This window comes from Podarcis filfolensis, assembly GCF_964270895.1.
Source record: "Podarcis filfolensis genome assembly, chromosome: 3".
Taxonomy (NCBI): Eukaryota; Metazoa; Chordata; class Lepidosauria; order Squamata; family Lacertidae; genus Podarcis; species Podarcis filfolensis.
In genome coordinates this window covers 66872722-66887152 of record NC_139606.1, presented here as the reverse complement: position 1 = coordinate 66887152, position 14431 = coordinate 66872722, and the positions used below count along the sequence as shown (strand labels likewise).

General features: G+C 39.2%; 1 protein-coding gene and 2 long non-coding RNA genes across 23 annotated transcripts in view; 2 read left to right on the top strand and 1 right to left on the bottom strand.

The window, feature by feature from the left end:
• The window catches only part of SYNE1 (spectrin repeat containing nuclear envelope protein 1), a 276264-nt gene extending 262813 nt beyond the window's left edge, over positions 1-13451 (top strand). For 18 of the 21 annotated variants that reach the window (XM_083607892.1, XM_083607884.1, XM_083607889.1 and 15 more), the window contains 3 exons: positions 706-798; positions 4256-4314; positions 12400-13451. In XM_083607892.1, the coding sequence (XP_083464018.1) occupies positions 706-798; positions 4256-4314; positions 12400-12649 (402 nt within the window). In that variant the 3' untranslated portion in view covers positions 12650-13451. The remainder of the gene's footprint in view (positions 1-705; positions 799-4255; positions 4315-12399) is intronic. The other 3 variants (XM_083607881.1, XM_083607879.1, XM_083607880.1) reach the window with 1 other exon arrangement.
• On the bottom strand, positions 6642-9632 carry LOC310760096. Its single transcript, XR_014546767.1, has 2 exons — positions 8397-9632; positions 6642-8270 (listed from the first exon to the last, which is right to left on the bottom strand). It is a non-coding gene; the product is annotated as an uncharacterized lncRNA (long non-coding RNA).
• LOC310760097 lies at positions 10947-12081 on the top strand. Its single transcript, XR_014546768.1, has 2 exons — positions 10947-10991; positions 11301-12081. It is a non-coding gene; the product is annotated as an uncharacterized lncRNA (long non-coding RNA).
• Positions 13452-14431: the final 980 nt, after the last annotated feature.

Sequence of the window (14431 nt, the reverse complement as noted above, 5' to 3'; positions counted from 1 at the left end):
TCCAGTTAGTTAAAAAGCAAAAGCATTGTTGCCAATGCAATGTATTAGTGGTCCATCTGCAAATGACACCAGCCCTTTGTTTTTTGATAGGGGACAGAATGTATTTTCCATCTCAAATACGTATTCGTTAAAAGTATATTTTGCTGCTCTGCTACGATCCAAATCTGACAATCTTTTGCAAAATACTGTATATTTTTTAAAAATATAGCTACAACACTTCCAGCCTGTAGCTGACAAATGTATAAAAACACTATACACCTGCCTCAGTACTGAAAGGGTGATTTGAATACTTTCCATTGCAAGTAGTTCCTCTGTTATTCCCCCTTACTAATAAAATATACCACAGTGTACAAATAATATGATGAGTTTTCAGTCTGTCTAGTGTATATCTCTGTGTAGGAAAAAAAATCTGCAATTCAAGTGGGAATTTTTATTGTGTACACACCACCTATTACTTTAAAAAAAAACACCACACACATTAAAGAGCAACTGTTTTCTCGGGCTTGACTTGGCCAGAAATAACAGTTCTCTGCCCAAGGCAAGGTAGAATACTTGTATGCTTGTCTTTACAAATTGTGTTGCATAACCTGTAGCAACTTCGTTTCAAATTGCGAGCAGTTGGTCTGCATTTTTTGTCCTTTTTTGTGAACCAAGTTTATATATAGTGTTTTCCCCCTTCTAATCTCCACTGATTCTGAACCTTAGGATCTGTCCTCCTGGTCATCCGCTGATGAGCTGGACACTTCAGGATCCCTCAGTCCAGTATCGGGAAGGAGTACTCCAAGCAGACAGAAAACGGTAATGTCCCACCAGATACCTTCTGCTAGCTCTTGGGTAGAAGCTCCAGGTAGCTGTAGCCAGGTGACAGGTCCACACCATCTTCCTCCTCCTCATAGGCAAGAAAAAGGCACCAACCCAGAAGAGCTCTCCCTCCAACAAAACACTGCCTCCCTAAACTTTGCTGCATCTCCTTCCCTGCATGAAATCAGGATTATAAAATGCTATATATAGTAAAACCAGGACTCAAAGTGTGGTAGGTGCCTCACGACATGTTAGTCAATCAAATATTTTTATTGTGTATAGTCAAAGGCGTTTACAATGGACAACAGAGAATAAAAGGAAACTTTCATCTAAAATTATACACGTAACCTGTAGTAGTTTACAACATAAAAAGAAATTTATGACATTAAGACTTAAGATTGGAGTACATTCACATAGCTAGAACAAAGCTTCTTGGCTGCCAGTGCAAATTTGGCTACCTGGTGTGTAATATATAGATGTTTATCTGCTAGGAGTTCAACTGTCACTTCCTGTGTGGATTAACTTGGAAGCCAATTAAGAATTGGCGATATAAATTTTCCTCTGGGCATTGTATACAGGGGGCAAGTCAGCAGGTAGTGTGTGATGTCCTCTACCTGATTGCATCCATGTATACATTTGCAATCTGTATGGGAAATTCCCCAGTACAGTGGTACCTCCAGTTCTGAACGGGATCTGTTCCAGAGGCCTGGCCATATCCCAAAAATTCCATAACCGGAGGACTGCTTCTGCGTGCACACACGCCGCCGCAGAATGCTTCTGTGCATGTGCGAGCAGCAAGCCCACTTAGGGGTTTGCCGCAGCCATAACCCAAAGATTCCATAACCCGAAGGTTACGCAACATGAGGTATGACTGTATCTCCCCTCTAAAAATGCTGAGGGCATCTGTTGAAATCTTAGTTCTACAAAGGCCCTGCGTAGTTGTGGCAAGGTCAGAGTCTCAAGCTAATGGGGCCTTGAGTGATTTGCCTTAATTTGGGGGGTACTAAGTAGAGTAGCGAGCTGCAATGATGGATGCTTTGTCTTGGTTGGCATCCTGATCAAAAATCGAATTTCTAAGGTCACCTGATGAATACCGTAACATTGTAGGACCACTTACAAAACACAACACAGACGCTGCTAAGCTATCAGTATTAGTGATAAGATAATGTTGTAGGGAAGTCCCAGGGATTCAAGAAAACAATTTTATATTCATAAAATTCACCATACACATGTTCAGAGTGGAATTGCTCTTCTTGAGTGTGGAAAATGGGCAGCTTTGTCTTCCTTGTCCTTTGCAATGAAGGTCAAAGGGTGAGATCCATCATAGTTCAATTGATAATCAGCTCATGAAACCTGGATTTCTCCTTGCTCTCTTCCTCCCTGAATCTCCCTGAAGACCCCCAAAATCTGCTCGAGTAAGAGGGTCAGGAACACTTTAGAGCAGATTGGGGGGGAACACACAGGGGGCTGGAGAAACCAGAATTTACATTGTCCAAGTGGATTTTATGCAAGTGGGCAGATACCACTGGGTGTCACCCAAAAGCCCGACCAAAATTATTCCAACTGTTGCTCTTTGTTTTGTGGTGGTGTTGGCAATGCAATGAAAACTTGTTTCTTCGGCATGCTGCTGATTTCTTAGCAAACAGAGAAAGCAAGTTGTTTTTTCCAATGCAACACACTCCCTGGCTTGCTGAAGGAGTAAAAGCAATACTATTCCAGGCATGCATATGCCAAAGTTTTGTGTGAATAATAATTTGTTTTCTTTTATTCCTGATACCACCCACCACACACGCCCTTCCACCTACTTGCATTTTCCTTTTGTGCCACTGGAATATAGTACAAAGCCAGTCTGTGAGCCACATAATGTACTACTCTTCACTTTGAGTCCTGTAGGGAACTTGGTTTTCATTCTTTTTGTTCGTTTTAATTTAAGTATTATTCAGCTTTCCTTAGCTTTTAGAAAACTATCAATTTTCATTTGCTCTCTTATAAAAAAAATCTGAGTTCTGTCTTTATGAACCTTACGGCCTCTTAAAATTGATTTCAATACATTCACTAGTTTCGTTTAGATCCTAGTTTGAGAATGTAAAGGAACACTGGCTTTTCAAGGGGAAGATACACAAAAATCATGGCAGTTTTGTTTCCTGGGTCATTACTTTCATTTTTATCTTTCAACATTTGTAAAATATAAGTTATATATATCATGGTTAGCTTATGGATATGAGTAGAAATAGCAGCTTATCGTAGCAAGTAGACATTTTTTTCTTTTTATCATCACCTTCTCTGGAGTACAGTATGATACAGATGGTTTCTCTAAGGTATATCTTTAAAATTAGCTTTAACTTTTTCAAATAGAAATGAAAATTTGAGATTTTTTTGTTAAAAAAAAGCCTGGATTAATATTCCAAATATATAATATTCACCGAAAACAAATAATATTCACCAAAACAAATTTGAACTAATAAAAAATATAATAGGGTTGGATCCAGAGCTGCATTCAGTGGAATTCTGGAGGAACTGGACAGTGCACTGATTTTCTCCAGTTCTTCCTCCCTTCACAGTCTCCACTGTCCCCTGTAAAGTTGTCACAGAGAGCTGAGGTGCCTCCACTTCCATTCACACAGAGACAGGTCTGGATCCAACCCATATACCTTTCTATTGCTGCTATAATGATTAACTAACAACACATAAGAAGAGACCAGGACTGCAAGAAGGGTCTACACTTTATTACAATCACGTGGAGGTCAGCTGAAATGATTTCCCTGTGAGTTTCTGCAGCCAAAGACATTGCAAGTACCACAGGGCATACCATGCAGTTTGCCCACATCACATATCTCACCTTCACACTACTGCCAGTAACTCTTTGAAATTATTGCTGGTAGTATAGAGAGTCCATCTGATGTAGCTGATTTGCGCTGCGTGTTGTGCTAGTAGCAACATCTACATGACTGGGTTAACTTTCAACTGTCCCAAAATGTATTAACAATGAAAAGCGAAATGATGTTAGTGTGATACTGAAAGCAGAGTTACTGACTCTAAAGATAACTGAGGCAAAACAAGGAAACATTTTCTTAAAATAATAATTACTATTATTAAAAACAGAATATATTTTTGAAGCATCAGCAAATAAAAGTGTAACTTTTGAATAGATATGAATTAATACAGCAAATTGCTTGAGGCATTTAACCGTAAGTTTCTTTTTTTAATACACTGCACTTTCTTTGTATTGTTTTATTGACTACAGTGTCATTTTAAGTTCATGTTGTACGTTCAGTTTCATATTCAACTAGGAGCACAAAAGAAAAGCCAGTTTCCTTGATTCATGGAAATTAGTAACTTCATTTGATTTTGTGTTTCCTTTGCTGCACTTTTTAATTTGTTTTTCATCAGTAGCTTGCCTTTATTTGCCTGGACTGAACATTCTTCTTTCTTTACCCCTGTTCATTGCAAACAGCCACGAGGCAAATGTAATGTCTCACAGCCTGGACCCTCTGTCAGCAGTCCACACAGCAGGTACCTTATTCTCCTGGTTTCTGCACTCTGATCTAGAACTTCAAGAGGATGATGGAAACTGTCCATGATATGTAACTGTGCACATTTAATCTGATGAAAAAAGACATCAAGCAGTTTAAGTGTAGGCTTTCTCCTACAAGTATCAAATTACACTAAGACAAAATATTGCACTACAATCACTCAATAGTATTCTGCTTTTGCTTCCAATGAACTTCAACCTACATTTAAATTATTTAGATGCCTTTGATTAAATGGATGTATGCATTGCATCCATCATTTTGCCACTAAGAAACTACTGGCAGATCTATGCTTAGGTCCATGGCAAAGACTTTTATCATCCTCTTTGTTTCTAGATGTTAAGTTATGGCAGGTATTAGACCAATACAGTATATCAGAATTCACAAAACCCGCAAATCTGAAAATGAAAAAAATCCTCTTAAGATTTGCCTCCTTTATTTTCAAGTTTGTAAAGTTTTGTTCAGTTTGCGGGTTTTCATATTTAATGACTCCAGGCACAATCCAAAACCTGAGATAACGCTGAAAATGAAGATTTGGCAGCAGCACATCTTTTTTTCTCCACTGTGAGACAACTTCCTTGCAGATGCAATATACTAACCTTAGTAAGGTGCTTGCAGACACAGGGCATTATGAGAGCAGCACACCCCCTCTTTGTGCCAGCACTTGAGAGTAGAGTTAACAGCTGTAGCTTCCAGCTTTCACCTTGTGTCCAGCAACCTGTCTTCTCTGCAGCTAACAGTGCTTCTGCATTCTGTCATTGTCAGTGTGATATATTTGTGTATCTATAGATATATATACATGTGTGTGTGTCTGTGTGTGACCTTTTTACCAATCAACAATTCACTCTACCTTCTTGCCCCTTCCTTCTTTGTCTGGCCTGAAATAGAGCTCCAGAAAATGCACATTTATATTCTGCGTCCCTGTCCAATGTTGACATCTGTTGTTGTTTTTAATAACAGGAACATGACAATGCAGATAGAGATTGAGAGAGAGAGAGAGAGAGAGAGAGATACAGAAATGAACATACCCTGAAAATGTAGCTCACACCAACAACAGTACTACTGTCTGCCATCCCTTGCAGTGAAACCCACTAAAAGTTAGAAAGGCTTGGGTCCCATTGATGTCAATGGAGTTAAAATGTGCACCTAAATGTCATGTTCTAATTCATTTCAGTGGGGATGGCATGCCTAGCATTTCCTGGATTGTACCTTATTTTATTTGGACCCCTTGAATCTAAAAGTATGGGAAGTGCGACAGAAATACATTTTATACAATAAATCAGCCAGTCAAACAGGCATAGAATAAATCAATCACAAGATAAATCGAGGGCACTCAACACTGGGTGATCCTTCGCAAACCACATTTTTCTCAGCAAAACGCCATTGTGAAATGATAGGAGGGGAGAAGGAATGCTAATGCTAATCCACTATCCACTTCTTGCCACGTGTCATTTATAGTCCCTTAAAGTTTTACACCCATGCACAGCTTGTGCCTTTTGAATTGTGACAAGCATCAAGTGACTGAAAGAGGAAATGTATTCAGTGCTCCACAAAAAGTGCCCATCCACTTTGCAGTGTCAAAATCAATTGGTTGAAACTCAAAAATATATTAGAGGAAGGTATTCTGGAAAACTGCTTGGTTGCTTTATGGAGCCCAGAATAATACAAAATAATCTAATACAAAATAACTCTAAATTTCAGCTATATAAAAGTTAAAAAAAAAAAAGACCTCATCATTAAAGCAAAAATGTGTTGGTAGCTTCGATTAAAACAAAACAAAAATATGTCTCTGGACTTTTTGGCTGTTCCAATTTTACCCACCCTCATATCTCAGTCTTGCTCTCATAAACAAAAATGAATTAAAATCTCAGAGGTTATGTGACACATGAAGTAGAACACATTTCAGAGTTTTCCAAAATTTTGCTTAAATGCATAAAATATCTGGAACTACCTCTTAGTTGCCTGTTGTTGTTTCTTGTCAAGAAAGAAACTTAAGGAAAAACTATTTGTTTCCAATCCGTATGAGACAGGACGTTGTTTTTCACACAAAGGAGGGAAAGACTGCTTACTGAACAAAGCATTGCTTTTTCTGACCAGTCTGTGAAATGAAGTTGCATTTGGGAAGATTGTACCGGTAGGGCTTGCTGTGTACAACAACTTTCCTCTTCCCTCTTCCTCCACACACACACATGCACACGCCTCCTTTTTAGAACGTTCTGGCATTGAAAGAGCCAGCCACTGGCTCAGCATGCGCTTCACCACCACTTTGCAGCTTTAGAGCCTGCCTATGTTCTAACTGTGGCATCTATGCATCTTTCTCCAGCACTGTTTATTAACACATCTCTTAGCAGAACAACACAATAGACAATTTGTCATTCAGTCAAGCACGGAATACAAATGAGTTTTCTACTGAATAAGGAAGTTAATCAAGCATGGAAGCCAGACAGGTTGCAGTTGATGTGTAATGTGGTTTTGACTGATAAAGAAGTACAATCTGTCACTGTGTTCTTTTAATAATCTGGCCTGCCTCTGATCTGAGTACCTTGTGTTTGATCTTGCACTGGATCAGCAATCCTTGGGAGACTAGACACATAAAAGGAGACGAAGGTATTTAACCCGTAGAATTTTGCTGTTGCAAATTTAAAAGGGCAGTGGTTTTAAATGCAAACTCGTCTGGAAGAAGCTGCATCAGAGCAAAGGACAGGTACTGTCAAACTAAGCATTACCTACGGTTCAGGCCTTCCTATGGACCCTGGCTTTCTCACATTGGTGTGTTTTGGGTGGTGCAAAACACCTATGTTGGCAGGGAACAATGCATATACCGTGGTACCTCGGGTTAAGAACTTAATTCGTTCTGGAGGTCCATTCTTAACCTGAAACTGTTATTAACCTTGAGGTACCACTTTAGCTAATATTGCCTCCTGCTGCCGCCGCACGGTTTCTGTTCTCATCCTGAAGCAAACTTCTTAACCCAAGGTACTGTTTCTGGGTTAGCGGAGTCTGTAACCTGAAGCGTCTGTAACCCAAGGTACCATTGTATGTGGTGCAGCAATAAAATTGCTAGCACATTTGCATAGCTCAGCAGGGTCTGATATAGCTTACTAGAACTTCAGGTTAAACAGCACTTAGATGCTGCTTTATGCCATAGATAGATAGATAGAGTTATCTACTCCAGGACATTGGGTTTTGTCAAGATAAAATCAAAATAAACAAATGAAATGTTGCATAAAGGAATGGATATTCTCCCCCATGCCATCAGTAATTAGCAAAAAAAATACCCCAATGATGTATATCAATATCCAAAACTATTCATGAGACTTGGTATTGCCAGCAATGGCAGATGGAGCTGCACACATATTCAGAGATTTTTCCTGCCATAGCCAACAGTTGAGAGACCTTTTCAAGCAGAGCTGTATCACTGGAATGCAGCCATAGACTTGAGTCAATATAGATATTTTATGAGATAAAAATGTTAGAGATTAGAGTAATTGTGTCCTTTTCTCCGAAGTGTTTACCCTATAGGATCCCTAAAAGGTCTTGGCGCCAGTGATTCAGTCTGTAGTCTCAGAACCCATTAATCAAGTGCTACATTCTTCTACCTCACTTTTCATTCCCAATAATAATCCAGACTTGAAGATTCGTCTTGGCTTTCACAGGAAGCAAGGCAGTGGGTATATGAGCAGAACAAATGTTTTGTGATCAGAAATCATTTTCATGCACAATTGTTAGTTGTAGCTTTGTCCATGACTCCAAATGCCCTCATTCAGCCATGTGCAACATGTGTCTCAATCTACTTCAGATGAAGAAACTACGAACGAGACCTTAGTGATAGGCAGAATCAACACAGCTATTACAAGTGATGATTGATTTAAAAAACCTTTACAAAGTGTCAGATCAAGTGTTACTCCTACTGAACTGCACAATAATATTGCATATCTACTGATATGCAATAATGCAATAATATTGCATATCTACTATTGCAACATTTTGCAAAATATGCAATAATATTGCAATATCTACTATTGCAACATTTTGCAAAATATGCAATAATATTGCAATATCTACTATTGCAACATTTTGCAAAAGAAAAAAAAAGAAAAAAGAAATTTAATACACAGCTTTGGTAGATTACAAATATATGCAATTAACAAAGGTGTTCCAGGGTAGATGCTGCCCAGCCCAGCATCTGCATATGAAGCTGCCTCATACAGAGTCTGACTTATCCCCAAAGGCTTGTTTTGATCTCAACAGACTCACCTCTGCCAGCCCTATGATTTCAGTAACCACAGCTCAATAATTATTAATGAACCCATTAGTGTATAAATTCTTCTGGTTACATATAAAAATATGCTAAAAATTGGCCTTTCAAAATTGGTTCCCTAGAAACTGGAAATTTATGACCATCATTTTGATGCCTCTCTTACAGCATTAAAAAAACCTAGGATGTGCATAATGGTGCTCTCTTCCTGATAATTCTGGAGCACTCTTAGTAATTACAGTATTTCAGACATATAATTCCTTGTCCTTTGTATATGGATGTAAATTGTACATTGTTGTAATGGATGTGTATGCTTCTCTTATAGAAATATGCATGGGGTAGTATGGGGTAGAGAGCCTCCCTGCCCCCGCCCCCTTTTGAACTAATGTGTGTAGTAAAGTAACTATTATCTTAAAGGCAGCTTTAGCAACAGTGTTTTTGTGGTGCATTAGAATCTGGCATGAGCTGATTTGTTTGTGGTGTTGGGATTTGAGCTATATGACGGGGTCCACTTCCAGATGAAGTGTATAATGAGCAACCATCCTGATTTGTTTTCTCAAAATTTATGTGGAAGGTATATGGCATCACCACTGGTGCACTTTCCATTGTAATTTCCCAACACTTTTCTTGCTGCAAGAAGTCCAGGCGTGTGTGTTTGTTGTTGCCGAAAGCAACATTTGTTGTGCAAGAGCACCAATTAGCCATTGGTATTTATCACAAAGTGCCCACTTCACAATGGGTTATGGCCATATGGCCCCGAGGTCACATACTGACATCTACCCAAATGTGTGACAGTTCCATGGAAAAGTGCAACAACCCAGAAGTGTTCTCAAGTGTCTTGGAGCTTTACAGCTCTATTAATAAGTCTATGAAAAACATAAACGCCAGACAGTTTGTCAAGGGCTTTGTAAATCTCTGACCACATGAAATAAAGAAACAACATAAATAATTAATAGTGTCTAAATATCTAGGCTGTGTACAGAACAAAAAGGCAAACATGCCCTGCCCAGGTTTTATAATCTAATATACACAACAACAAAAAACTATAAAATGATTGAACAAAGCAAAGAAGAAATTAAAGCCATAGTGCCTTTCCCAAAAAGGCTAGCTTAAACAAGTTGGTGACAGTCATTAAAAAAAGGAGAGAGTTAACCAAGTGTAATCTGCCTATGAATCCCATAAATAAGATCAAAGGCTTTCAGATGCTTTTAAGTATCTTGCCAGACCCTGCACCCACAAAATGTGTTCCAGACAGGTAGGGGCCCTTCAGAACAGCATGGAAGTTAACTCTGGGATTGTATTTCAACCACTATACCTAGAACAGGAACATGAAAGTGTGTCTATAAAGACATGGAAGAAAAGCAGAACCCTGAAAACCAATATGATATCCAAAAGAGAGAAATAGACAGTGCTTTAAATAAAGCAATATCAAAAGCTGAATACAAATTAAGAGTAAGAACAAAAAGAAAGAAGATTAAGGAAAGCAAAGTAATTTCTATTGCATGATAGATCAGGAAACAAAAGTTAAAATAACAAAAAGGGGGGAAATAGAGTCAGATAATTTCTAAAAATCTAAGAGCACACCATCAAGCAATTTAGAAACAAATGTAAAAAGAGAAACAAAATAATAAGTAGCTGAGCTAGATGAATTGGAGAGGTCTATTAAAAAAAAAAATACTGGAAAAGGTGATACAAATTTAAATTCAGATGAAAAAAGGCCAGTAGCTGAAGAAAGACCAATGTTTTAATCATATGCCATGCTTATTTTTGGGTAGGCTTATGAAGTTTGTTGAATTAGGACTCAGAAAGGAACTTTGAACATTTATAAACCCTGCCTCAAGGGAGAAACAAGCTTTATAAGCTCCAAAATGCAGTCCCAACCTAAATTAAGTTTTATCTAAAAAGTGTCAACAGGATTTTCAGCCTATGTAAAAATGGCTTGCATTTTTAATAACCTTTTTATTTTGCCCTTTCCCCAAGTGTCTTGGGTTGGCAAACATGGGTTCTACTGTTTTGTCCTCTCAAATTTATGCAATTTTAACCCTTAGAGATACATTAGGCTAAGAGATCAGGTCAGACCCAAAATTCCTGCATTGCAGGGGTTGGACTAGATGACACTCTGGGTCCCTTCCAACTATACAATTCTATGAGTCTCATCACTACAGCAGACTCTGAACCCAGTTCTCTCCACTCTGCATCCTGAACAAATGCAGGGGCCACATCAACAGGATATACCAGCCTTATCACAACCACAGAGAGGTAGGAGGAAAAATTGTTTCGGAATGGACTTAACTTTCCCCCCCAAGAAATATTTCGTATTGCCTTCTTTTATAGACAAGGCTTACGGGCAGCAGAATGCCAAGTGGTTCAAGAACTTAAGCATTTTGGAAGATGGTGTTATTGTTCGATGGTGGGGGGAAGGATAGAATGCAGATGGTAATTCCACATACAGTGCAGTTTTTTGGCTAGTGGGAGAATCAGGATTGTGCTTCCTGATCTCAATTCCTCACTGCACCTTTATACTGTTGGAGGTGATGTCTGTACATGGGGTCTGTTCTATTATTGCACAATCAGAGCTATGATAGGTTATATGTGCATGCCTGTCCCAAATGCCACCTCCAGTATGTAGACACTGGGCCAGCAGGCACAATCCTGGACACATACAGTGCACATAAGGCTGCGGAGTAAGTAAAAGCCATGTGAGAAAATAGTCACAGTTAAAGGCTGTGCAGCCTAAGATGGCAGTTGGGCAGCACTACCTGTTCCCTTTGTCTACACCTAAGCCCATTAACTCCTCAAGCTGGCATTGTCAGATGCTCGAATGCTGGGTCTAATTGAACTTTAATATAGAATGCTCTGATGCTGTTAAATGTGCCATATCGTTTTGATGCATTCATAATAGAAGGCTGCATACTTAATAACAGACTAAGCAGCTTTCCATCCTAGTTTCAGTGATGTGCCTGTAAATAATCTGCCACCTTTTGTTTTTGATCTTGGACCTCTTGTCAGCTCTCTCATCTCAAACAGTTAATCATTTATTAGCTTTGAACATTCAGGTCTCCATTAGTCAACTAAAAGTAGCCAACAGAACTTCCTGGTTTACTTGAGGATTTTGAAGGGTGGGAAGATATGTGCCCATAATTTGTCCAGTGGCAACAAAAGACTTTCTCCCCACCCCTACCCTCATCATCTTTGCAATGTTAGCAACTGGAGATGCAGTTGCTTTGATTAATCACAAGGCAGAAGGGTGGATATTATTTCCTGGCTGAAATAAAAAGAATCCTTGTTAGGACAAGCAACAGTCTTTCTGTTAATTTGTACTGCATTCTTTTTTCCAGGGTAGTAAATTATACTCAAAGAGGAATGGTACACCTGAAGTTCCACATTTGCTTTTAATTGCTGATTCAGTGCAAAATGAGCTACACTGTACTGTGCAATCTAAAATCCTTCTAATTGGATATTGGCATACTTACTGTGATCCTGACATGGGGGGGGGAATACTTGGGCTACACTCCTTAAGAAATATTGTTGATCAGTAGCATGGATCGTGACTGATATACCTGATGGGTGACTGATGTAGTGGTGTTACATTTGGGAGAGAGGGTTGCATACTACTTTAAATAGTTATGTATGAGATTTCTAATACCCAAGTAGTCTTTTCGAGTAACTAGAAAACGTCCACTTTAATGTAAAATGCATTTGGAATCTCTAAATCATGAAAGTCTTGTGGATATTTCAGGCAGCATCTTGGCCTGGGTGTCATTTCACAGTAATGCATTGGTTTATTTCTGTATTGGATTGTCTCTTTAGGTGCACAAGAGATGGCTTAGATTCCTCCCATTCTGAGGTTCAGCCAGTTCGGAGGCAGCGGCAGCAGCAATGCTTCTTCCTCAGGGTCCTCCGAGCCGCTCTCCCACTTCAACTCCTCTTGCTGTTCTTAATTGGTCTTGCCTGCCTGGTGCCAATGACGGAGGAAGACTATAGCTGCGCCCTCTCCAATAACTTTGCACGCTCCTTTCACCCCATGCTAAGGTATACTAATGGCCCGCCACCTTTATGAAGCAGCTGGAAAGACGACAGAGAAGCTTGTATCAAATGCAGGTACATCCACTGCAGAGTAGTTCTCCTGTGACCTCCTTGGACACAAAAATAAGTCAACTTGGCACTAAGTTAAATATGTATCAGTACCAAAATGAGTCATGCACTATGTGAGTAGCATTGTTTAAAACTCACATCTCTGGCACTGAAAAAGCTATGAAATAAGTGATAGAATATTTTTCCTTTTTTGCCAATATTCTGGACTTCTCAGTCACTTTTATAATTTGGGCCAGTGCCCTGTACTATGCATAGACAAGGACTTCAGTCTGAAAGAAGATATTTCCCATGTGCAGCTCATAAAGATCTATTATTCAAACTTTCATTATCTGCATTATTGGTATTTTACAAGTATACACACACTCATAGAATCATTAAAAACCAAACTCTGCTAAAGAGATTCTAGAGACTATTGTAACATAAATTTTAAGGAGATTGCAAGGCCATGTATTATTTCCCCATTTTTTGTGGGGTTTTGGGTGGAGCATGATGTTCTAACCTTCGCTTTGGATGCACAAGCTGTAAATCAGAACAGCACTTTTTATAGTTAAAAAAAGTAATGGATGTAATAAATAAATCATGGAAGGCTTTATGAACAAAAATCATGAATGTTAAGTATTAAAAAAGAAACATATTTATGTATGTACAGTTTGCTAAAACTAGTTTTGTTGTATTGATTTCTTGTTATAGAAAACCATGAAATTTTTGTCTATGTGCTTTTTAAAAATTATTTTGGAGCAATATATAAGCAAAATGTCAAGGCCAAATTTCTCAGTCTCTTTCTCTCACTCTTACTATATTATGCACGCGTGCACACACACACACACACACACACACACACCAAATACATTATTAAGGCCATGGGAATCTATTTAGAAATATACAGGGCAAGCACAGTTATGAATAGTTTTCCAGATATTCTGGTCTATAGGAAAAGTGTTGAATTAAAAGAATGGTCTAATTCATAAGGGCTATCTACATGAGGAAATACTTTCACAACTGTGTGATGCTCAATATATATCTATATAATTTAAGCATCTAAAATGGACTATTAAATTGCAGAGCCAATTTGTGGCCTAAATTTCCTGGCAAGAACTACTTGCCTCTCCTCCCAGTGGGTGGGGGCAGGGGATTGGGCGCCCATTTCCGTGCGGCTGAAGGGGGGGGGGCTAATTTCCTTCCCCAATGGTTGTGTCTGCTTCTAATGGCCCGTCTGTGATTCCAGCCAAACACAGGTTGTCGGGGGCGGGGAGCGTTGTTGAGGCTTCAGGGTAGACTCAACTTTCTTGGAGAGAAAGTTCCACATTCAGGGTGCTGTCACTGAATGTCTCAGAATATCATCATTGACAGGATATAGAGCAGGGTCTCCCCTGCTGACCTCGGAGCATATCAGTAAGTACCAAAGGATGTGCTCCTTTAAGTAGGTCATTTAAGGCTTTGTACATCAGTATCAATGTCTTGAATTGGACATAGTAGCTCATTGGCAGACTTGTCGTCAAGGTTAGCCCCATATAGACTGCATTGCAGCAATTCAGGCTATTAGAGTAAGGATTACAGTCATACTGAATGACCTAGCCAGAGCTAGGCATAGGCACTCCTTTTCACTGAGGCCCCCTAAGCCTCTTGTGGCAACTTTGCGTCTAGGAGAACCCCCAAGCTACGTACCTGTTCCTACATGGCTGCTTTGATGCCTTACCCAGACCTGAAGTCAGACATAGATAGATCTAGATAAAACATTCCATCCAAT